At 39.0% G+C, this 10,290-nt stretch overlaps 1 protein-coding gene across 13 annotated transcripts in view; it reads left to right on the top strand.

Moving 5' to 3' along the window:
* gramd1bb (GRAM domain containing 1Bb) overlaps positions 1-10,084 on the top strand; it is a 122,763-nt gene extending 112,679 nt beyond the window's left edge. For 11 of the 13 annotated variants that reach the window (XM_014015052.1, XM_014015054.1, XM_014015055.1 and 8 more), the window contains 5 exons: positions 804-1,104; positions 1,294-1,305; positions 1,396-1,503; positions 3,543-3,663; positions 5,661-10,084. In XM_014015052.1, coding sequence (XP_013870506.1) covers positions 804-1,104; positions 1,294-1,305; positions 1,396-1,503; positions 3,543-3,663; positions 5,661-5,750 — 632 coding nt within the window. In that variant the 3' untranslated portion in view covers positions 5,751-10,084. The remainder of the gene's footprint in view (positions 1-803; positions 1,105-1,293; positions 1,306-1,395; positions 1,504-3,542; positions 3,664-5,660) is intronic. The other 2 variants (XM_014015053.1, XM_014015060.1) reach the window with 1 other exon arrangement.
* Positions 10,085-10,290: the final 206 nt, after the last annotated feature.

Raw genomic sequence — 10,290 nt, 5'->3', positions numbered from 1 at the left:
ATATTATAATAGATGAAATCATAGAATTTTAATAATTCAAATCATGAAACAATATATTCGATGGCTGGCTGTAATTTTTTAGAGTAATAATTTTAGTGCTCTTTTCTGTAAAATAAAAACAGGATTTGTGATAGTTTTGCAAGCTTTACCCCAGACTTCAATACAGTAAATTAAATGTGGAACAATTATAGCATTATACAACAAGGATGGAGCTTTAAGCTAGATTTTAGCAGACACCAGAGCAAGTTGACCAGAATATTATAGGAACTTTACTAATATTGTTTGATAATGAAGTATATTTACAGTCTGTGGGTCCTAACCAATGTCAGTGCCTTGACAATGTCATCACTAATGGCTCGTTTGTTTTATGGCATCACAGATATGAGCAGCAGCTTGTATTTTTTAAAGCAGTGTGGTGTAGTGTGAATAACACATTTTTATATTTAAAAGTCAAAATTAATCAAATGAACAAATCAACCTCTGACTTCAACTGCCTTGATTTCTGTTACTGGACCTGGAGGAACCCTAACACTGGACAGTTTTTAATTCAAAGAAGAGGATCTTAAACTGATATCATGGGATGTTTTTCTCTTTTCTGCTAGATTTTTATTTACATGAAGTGCCCCTTGTGTTGTTAGGATAATTTAAAGAAGCATTTTCATTATAATATTAAACAGAGTTTTAACAATAATAAAAATTGCCAAAATCTCAGTGAAACATTGCAAACGTGTTTTGGTCCAGTCTGACTGATACAAGAATGTAGAAAAAGTGTCACGCTGACGTAAAGTCTTTTTCCCCCTCAGAGGTGGAGCTGTCGAAGCTGGAGGAGATCATCACGGAGGCCCACCAACTCTCTCCGAAGGCCAAGGCGGTGAAGAACTCCACGGTCAGGCGGAAAAAGAGGCCGCTCCCCCACATGCGCAGCCAGCATCTGGACGAGGCCCTCAGCCCTGTCACCACGCCGACAGACGAGGAAGTGATTCAGAGGATCAAACAAGTGGTGGGCTCCACGCAGACTAGACACCAGAGTCCAGAACACCACCACCTGCCAGGAGGCCTGGCTCTGTACAGCGTGTCCAAACTGCTGCTCATCATCAGCTTTGTGTACGCAACACACACACACACACACACACACACACACACACACACCCATGTCATCCAGTCTCTGAGTCTTGTTGCATTTCACCCTCCTCTCCAGTCATTTCTGTGGTGTTTTTGATTTGCAATTAAGATGTTTCATATTCTGCTCGTTTAAGTATAACTTCTCTCTTTTTCCTTCATTGCCATCCCTAGGATCTGTCTCAGGTATACATGTTTTGTGACTAGTTAGAGCTGCTAAAATAAAAAAGCAAAGGTGGTTTTTGCCATTTTGTTTGTCTTGTGTCGTTCCTCCAGCCTGGTCCTGCTCGTGTTCCTCAACATGATGCTCTTCTATAAGCTGTGGATGCTGGAGTACTCTGCACAATCCCTAACGACATGGCAAAGTCTGCGACTGCAGGAGAGGTACCCAGGCTCACACTCACATTCTGCACATTCTTATTATTATCTGCACATTAAAAAAATAATAATTTTATGAAACTAGGAAGAAATGTTTTTCATGCTTGACTTTTAAATAAAGATTATCATCAAAAGTGACAAATGTAAAATCTCAAATCAAATAGGGAATGCTCAATTGCACAAGTTTTTCGCAATCTGTTAGCGCTTAGAGCAGAGGTTCTCAAACTGGGGTCCATGAGAGGTGTTTTGGGGGTCCTCAAATTTTTTTACTAAAATGTTAATTTGGTTTTTATTTTTTAAAATGCATGGAGAACAATGAACTAATAAAACAAACATAATAAACTTAATAAAAACATATATTCCCGTGGCATTTAGGGGTTGAAATGACAATAAATTATCTTTTAAAACAGCATTTTATGAGGGGGTCCCTGGAATTTTTTTCACCCTTGTAAGGGGTCCCCAGACCCAAATGGCTTGAGAACCCCTGACTTAAAACATGTGTTGAGGATGAGACTCAGCTACTACCACCACACCAGGGCTGTGTCCAAAACGGTGGGCTGGATCCTCCGGAGGACCCAGCCAACCTGGTCAAGGTGGGCCAGGTCCTTGTTAGACCACGAAGACCGGAAAAAAGTGGCTGTGAATTTGGACTTTCCAGCCTCCCGTCCTTACCCCGGAGTACGTGCTGTCGCCTAGCAAATGTGACGACGCTAAACAGAAGCAAAATTAGATCAAAAGTAGAAAAATATCAATATATTAGCATTATTAAAATCACAAAACAATAAAATTAACTTAAAGGAAATATTTGAAGAGCTAATGGACCCGCCGTAGGTGCTTGTTTATTTCGCCATATAAGTTTGTTTTGTTTCTGACAAAAATAACATTCAAAAACACGTCTATACAAATGATAAAAGTATTAAAAATGCAACCGATTAACATTTCTGTTTTTATACCGCCATATTTTTATTTAAAACGTATTCTTCTTGCTTCGTCCGCCATTACTAGCATAAAAAAATCTCTGGTCGGGCCGCAATGCATGATGGGATATGCTGGGCTGGGAAGGATCCATCAGACCAGTCCTTCGATTGGAGCCAAAGGAAGGACACATTTGTTGGCCTCATCGGAGGAGTCTTCGATTTTGGACGGCCTCCGTCACGGTGCTGTGACGTATGCGGTCGATGAATTCGGCCTTCAGGGGACCCGGCCCACCATTTTGGACACAGCCCAAATGTGAGCTCACTTGGCTGTAGCGGCCATCTTGAACGTGGTTGACTCCAAAAGTTAATGTGTTAAAGATGTACGTCATCCAAAGATTCCATTCTGATAATGTCATTAAAATTAATCAATGTTTCATTCGATATTCTCTGAACAGACAGACTAACAGTTAAGACTGTTTGTTTTATGAAAAGTGCAGCCCTCGGAGTATATGTTATGGATTACTCTCGGCAACCCACACCACAGTTTAGCTCTCTAGTTGTTAAACTATCTGTTATTCTGGCACTTTTCTCAAACTGATTTGTTGTGGCAGCCGTCTTGACGTAAGTTGACTTCAAAAGTCAATCAGTTGTAGGTGTACCTCTAATGATTAATTACTGAGAACTGCATTAAAATCCATCCAAACATTCATGAAATATTTTCTAACAGAAACAAACACAGACACTGGCAGTTACATGAACACCATGGCTTTGTGCATTATAGAGCAAATCAGTACAATTGATGACTTTCTGGATTCAGGACGCAAAAAGCTAATTTGGAAAGAGACTGAACAGAGTTCTGTTGTTATTCTAAACCAAACACCATCACACCATTGCCCCCACACCCACTCTCCAACRTACAGACTAAACTATATCCATATGGCTGTTCATGTGACAGGAAAACACTGTTTCTAAAATTACCCCCGAATAGCTCTGGGGCTTACTGAAACAATTTACTGAAATGTTTATTGGCAGTCCCTCTAAATGGAAATCATGCTTCAATGGGTTCACCCTGATGTTGTCTGTCTGTCTGTCTGTGTGTGCGTGTGTGTGTGTGTGTGCATTCGCCAGTAAACTGCCTCAGACACAGATGGAGTGGGCCCAGCTCCTGGAGGCGCAGCAGCGTTACCATGATGCCGAACTGCAGAAGTGGAGAGAAATTATTAAGTCGTCTGTGGTGCTGCTGGACCAGGTACTCAGACACAAAGGGAGGGTTTCATGGGCTGAAGCCGTGAGAATTTTTCTCTGCACTTAATACTAATGTAACTCAAGACTCAGACTGGCAATGCAGGAGCTGACAAGTTAAACAACCCCCTTCATCAAACACAAGTGAGCCTGGACTTTAATTTGGTGAAGGAATGATGGACAGAAAACTTGCAAGGTCTCATTTTTCAGCCAAGAAAAAACTGATATCCATACAGCTGCTGAAGCAGAGATGATGCTCAATAAGATGACAAACAGGTTTTTTATTGCATTACTTAACTATAAGTGACTAACTTAGAGCTGTAACAGGTTTATATTCAACACCACAGGAGTAAACATATTTCACTGCATAAAAACAGTAAAGTCAGACATAAAATTACATAAAATAAATTTAAAAGCCTTCAAAAGCCCTCTTAGTTTTAACAAAACAAAAGTAACATGGTACTACAGTTTCATAGCAATTTTATTGAATTTTTCACTTTGCTAATTTTCCATGTTTACACTGAGTCATTGTGTCAAAACAGTTTTATTAAATAAAAGAYATTTTCTTTTGATCAGATCTTATAAAATGTGGTGAAGTTATTTTACTGCTTGCAAATGTTAGTTGGAAATTACTGAGCACGCGAGGGGACATGGGGGATTTTTTTTGCGTTCCCACGCAAAAGTATTGTGTTCCCTCGCAAAAGTCATTAAACTCTGTTGTGCCTGCCGGTTTATTAACAAACTCACACGTTCACCATTAGCGAGTTAGCCTACTGCTTTAATTCAGCTTCAGAATGAATACATCACACAGCCACGCATGGAAGTATGTCATATGCAGATATTTTAACACAGTGCAACCACGCAACATCAATGTCAATTTCACGAACTTGTGGCGACACATCCTGTTTTGGTAACTGGATATTTCAAAATAAAAGTTTCATTTCATTTAGTTCATATACAAAACAAACTTTTGCGTGGGAAAGCAAAACAATTTTGCAAGGGAATGCAAACCTTTGCATAGTAACGCAAAAAGTTTTGCGAGGTAACACAAAGATATTGCAAAGTAACGCCATAGTATTGTGTAGGAACGCAAAAGAAAAACTATCCCCCCATGTCCTAGCCTGGCCCTTGCCTTCCTACGCAGTTCCGCTCAATTCTAGTTTCCCTTCACTCTGTCTGGGATTTCTCCCATAGACAAGGATTTCTTCTGTGGATTTTTAGCCGGGCCAATCAGAGAACAAAACGTCAGTTTTCTGTCCAGTGTCTGCTTGTACTTTATTTTACCTGGGCCAATCAGCAAACAGAAGGCGGAGTTTTGAACGACGTCGATTTTCTGTGCAGTGTCTGATAGTTTAGCAATGGCAGTGGAGGAAGTGAATGAAGCCAGTCTGTGTTGATAAGGCTTCCAAATTAAATTAAATTTGTCTGACAAAGCAGCMGCTCTCATTWMCAGTCRWCTCGTTTGGCTCTGTACTTTTCTCCTCTCAGTAGGGTTGTTTACAGCACACGCGATTTCCAGTTAGCTTCTTAGCTTAGCCTCCGTCACAGCAACACTTCAGCAGAGGCCACTCCTCCAGCAAGAATCGCTTTTCTATAGCCGCAAGTCCAGAACCTTGTTTGAAGCAAAGTGAAGGACAGGGTCTGGTTTTTACCAGGCAACCCATGTCCCCTCGCGGGCTCCGGATTTTTGTAACAAAGCTTCTTGGCAATAAGTCTTATAATCTTATCAATAGCAACAGCAAAACAGACATAGGTTTTTCATATTTGCAACCCACATCCTCAGCTCTACTGCTCATCCAACAAATACATGTTCCTTACAAATGTGGTGACATTTCAAAGGGAAATAAACAGGCTTTCCAACAATATAAGATTTTTTGCCACGAAGTATTGTTCAAACAAATAAATAATCTACCAAACACGCATTTCCTTACWTTTTGTGCTAAGTATATTTTTCTGCCATAAAAACAAAAGCACTTGTTTTTCCGCCCTGTTGTCCCACTTCAGATGAAAGACTCGTTGCTGAACCTCCAGCGAGGCATTGGCTTGAGAGACTACAGCTCTGAGACCGAGGAGAAGCAGAGTCGCTATCACTGACGCACCACCGCGAGGCCATGAGGGCGTGCCGTGCAATATAGGACCAGTTCTGTTTGTGACGCAGCGAGCAGCCAGCGGCAACACAGAGGGAACACAGACGAAGACCAACGGTGAGCGGGTCCAAAGACGCGGAGAGAGGAACTGTGGTCGTTTCCAGCGCACACGAGTTCAAACGTCCCACGTGAGGGAATAGGTGGACACACGCACACTGGAGCTGAGGTATCCCCCAACATCACTGAGGCATTGTGGGAGACTTGCTCGTCCTCTAAACCCGTGGGATAAATGTTTCCTTCTACTGTCTTTATTTCCAAGTGCATCCTACTGTAAGCCATGTCAACTGGAGAGTGGTACAGAATAACAAAGGAACTACTGCATGCATGTAGACAGCCTAGCTCTCCTCAGTCAGTCATTGTTCACGTGGTCCAGTTCCAGTCTATGTATGTCAATTAACAGAAACAAAAACAAAGAACAGAAGAAGAGATGGAGACAAAGAAAAAGGGGTMTTTTAAGTTTTAATGACTTTTTACTCTCCTGACTGTTCCAAACTAGTCGTCCCCTCCAGGTTCTTGCTGCAGCGTCCCTTAAACGAGCCTCCAGGTCATCAGAGGAAAACTTGGTTTCACTAAACCGAACGAGGAGCTCTACTAATCAGTCCTCGTTTAAACCAAGTCTGCACAGTTCCAGTCAGGGCTGGTTCCCTGTCGGAACACCGCAGAAAATTAACCTCAAACTCAACGGTCGCTACCACAGTGTTACCTTCCTGACAATACACTAGTTCCCTTTTTTAATAAAGTGGAATGTATTTGTTCAGAAATAAAAAGGCCATATTTTAACCACAACCACTTATTTAATACGGGGACTCTGCAGCCAGACCAGGAGGGGGACATGTATTCTTACGTTTTATTACTAAACTGTGATTAAATCTCTTTAAAAGATGTTTTAAATTGGAAAGAGTTCTATGAATATATTTGAAATATATAGCAATATTTCATTATTTAAAATATATATTTCAATATATATATAAACATTGCTTATATTTATTGTTAATTTATGTACATACAGAAATTATCAGAGCTCTAGACCAGTTGAAGACTTTCTACTGAAAAGTGTTTAATTCTAAGAAAATGCATGCCAGATATGTCTGTGACATGTCAAGTGTGCAGCTATATGATTTGCATTCGCGCGATTATGTTCGCGCACGTGTGTGTGTGTGTGGGTGAATGTGTGCGTGTTGGAAAGAGTGACATTTTTACCATTCCACATTTTTCATATTTTCTCCATTTCTGGCTCCTGCAGTCAGACTGCCTTTTTTATGTTAAATGCTCATGTATTTGGATGCCGCCTTGCATTTTAGTCCCATCAGGGTCCAGTTTACAGCTGAAGAGTTTTGTTCCAAATTTATGTATCCAGTATAAAGAAAAATAAACTAAGCAACAAATGCTTTTACAAGGAACAACATAAAGGGACAGTTACATTTTTTTTAAATGGGGATTTAATCAGTGAGTAAAAAAATAAACATTATTGTCTTATTTCTTGTACTTACCACTTTAAACAACCTCAGTTTGAAGATATAGAGTGTAGTTCTGACTGGACTGATGAGCTAACAGCCAGGAAGTATATTGCTAGCAGCACATTTAAACTAACACTATTTTATAAASCTTTACRTTGCCATTATTTGCACACTAGAARTATTAGTTATTCCATTAGAAATATTGAAAATAGTGACAGCTGTGGCTAGCTATGTGTAGCTAGCTGCAGCTAACTGCAGCTTTGTTTGCCGAGATACAGAAAAGTCTAAGTAAACGATTGTGCAGACATGTCAAGTTGTACGGATTGTTCATAAATTTGCATGTATACAAATGTATAGAGAAAATCTTGTTGTTTTTTTCAAAAACTTTGATTCAAATTTATTTCAGTTTCAGAGCTGACACTGTTATGTCCGCCCCCAAGAATCCACCCCAAACCCCCTCAACCCATGCTATATTGTTTGAGAGTACTATGGATTTTTTTCTGAAAATTACAAAATTCTAATGGTCAAGATACAGATAATCATCCGAAGGGTTTGACATGTCTAACTGTGTAGTGTAAAATACATAGAAATATTATGGTTATACGGCAGCAATCCACATTGAATTAAGTCAGCTGTTACCTCGTCGGTTCCATCAGATTAACTCTAGTTCTTCAACTTGAGGTTGTTCGAAAAGTAATCTACAGGTAAGATATTAATGACTGCACTGACCACAACTTAAAAATATCTCAAGTATTTTTAAAATAACATCATTATGTTAGCACATATAAAGTTGAATAAATGTTCAGRATGATGGCAGATGATCATAACTGCTCATATTTAAAATTGAACTTTTTTATCTTCTGAATGGATGYGGGACATTTTGGAGAAGAACCCTTCATTGAACCTATACGAGTTACTGATCTGGTCATGTTTCTGCTTCAGCAGCATAACTTCCATGTGCTGAAAAGGGACCGTTTGACCTTTTGAGAAACACCTTTTTTTTGCGTACCTGCACGCTGATTGAATTTAAACCATTTTCATCTGTACGATGAATGACTAAATAAACATAAACSTATTTTGTCTCCAGTTTAAAAAAGTATGCTATCCAACTAAATAAAAATTAAGAATAATTTCTCAAAATGTCAAACTATTTCTTTTAATCTAGATTATATTTTCCCAACCTTTTCATTTCTGAGCCTGTTTTGGGTACAGAAGCATGAAAAAATAATTTTAAACAACTAAATTGAACCAAAACAAAAAAGAAGTGCATTGTCACAGATTATATTGTTTTAAATAAAGTATTTATCATGTATGCCATGTACTACAGTATATAAAAATATACTGGGAAATGTGTGTTATAGAGCATCTTTCAGCAGTTTAACTGAGATCCCATTACAGCACTTCCAAAATGAAAATAAAGACCTTCTTCCTCTTGTTAAATAAAAAAGTGAAGCACTTTAAAGTATGTTCAGGGAGTGATTTAAAGGAGAAAAATGTTTAGTTTGGAAGGGAATGTAGAGGAAATACCAGACTGAGGATTTATGACTTCCAAACCAGTTAGTTTTTTTTTTTTTTTAACTGAGATCTTTTTAAAATTGATCCCAAATAAACGGTCAGATCTCAGCAGGACTGACCAACACACTTCCACGTTTATTTTCAGAGCAGGAAAAGGGAAATGTGCTTTTACTGAGTGCCTGCAGAGAGTGTTAATGACTAATACGGTCAGAAGAGTAGAAAAAGCTTCAGGACTGGATCGCTGCTGTGTGTGTGTGTGTGTTTGTGTTTGTGCTTTATTACGTTTAAAGAGGGCACAGAGTAATAATAGGGCATAAAGCTGGAGATCTGAATGTTAAATGACACGTTTAGCAGGCATCGCTTTTACAATCCAGATTTTCTCTGGCACATTAGAGTGGGGTTGTGCTTTGTGTTTATGATGAAGGTGAAAAAAATGACAGAAATGTTTTTTTTTGTTGTTTTTCACAAAGTGTTTTTTATTATTATTATTATTTATGTTATACAAACATTCTCAGTGGTTTAAGGAGTGATGAATGCTTGATGACGGTGGCTAAACTTTGAAAAACTTTAAGATTTTCATAGTCGAGATTTGATTAAAAACAATGTTCACAAATATGCAAAAGAGTTTAGACGTCCCATGTTTCTCATTGTTCTAATCTGGGCTACAATCTGTTCCTGTTTTTTTTTTTTTTATTATCATTCTGTTTGTTTTCTAGCCTGTTCTCTCACAGTCAGCCTTTGTGGGAAAAATGATTGTATGGTTACTCTTGCTGTCGTGTGAACCCGATGACCTGAAGGTTTTGGATTTTGTGACGGTCCTGCTTCACTGAGCGTTGGCGTTTGCCTTCCTGTCACAGAGCTGGTGGGACTGCGGCGCCCACCGTGCAGCTCACTGCTATAACAGCCTTTGTACGGCTGATCAGGAACCCCTCACAACCTCCTGAAAATCACCGCTGATCAAACACAAATGCTCTTCTTCAAGTGTGTCTTCAGAAAACGTGTACTGCTGTTTTTTCTTTGGAGAAAAAAAATCTACTGTATGTTTCTTTTTTTTCTTCCCTTTTTTTTAAGAAAATGTTTTCATGTCTAGACTTTTAGTGAAATTCATACACGATAAATATACTGTAAGTATATGTTGTGTATATCTGCAGTGTGCACACGAACACGCTGACAACAGAATCCGGCCTGCGCTGTGCGCAGGTCTTTGACTTGATTTTGCCTCACAGGAGCTGAAGAGAGATGTGGCTTTCAGGTTCATGTGAAAGTGGAGGCTGGAAGTATGAATAAAGAAAAAAAAATTACAAACAAATAATGTTTTTGTTTTTGTGTGATTTCTCTCGTAGACAGAAAAACAAACCAGAAAAAAATTTAAACGATGTTCTGCGACATAGTATCTTATCAGCTGTGATATCAGTCGTAGAGCACAAAGCGTGAGTTTCTGCCTTAACCGTGTTCCCTTCAAAACCATCAAAATAAACAAACGTTGCCGTGCAAAAAAATGAAGAGATTTAATAT

The sequence above is a fragment of the Austrofundulus limnaeus genome, unplaced genomic scaffold, assembly GCF_001266775.1.
Source record: "Austrofundulus limnaeus strain Quisiro unplaced genomic scaffold, Austrofundulus_limnaeus-1.0 Scaffold122, whole genome shotgun sequence".
In the NCBI taxonomy this organism is placed as follows: domain Eukaryota; kingdom Metazoa; phylum Chordata; class Actinopteri; order Cyprinodontiformes; family Rivulidae; genus Austrofundulus; species Austrofundulus limnaeus.
Note: the sequence above shows the minus strand (reverse complement) of the source record. Positions and strands in the feature narration are given on the sequence as shown.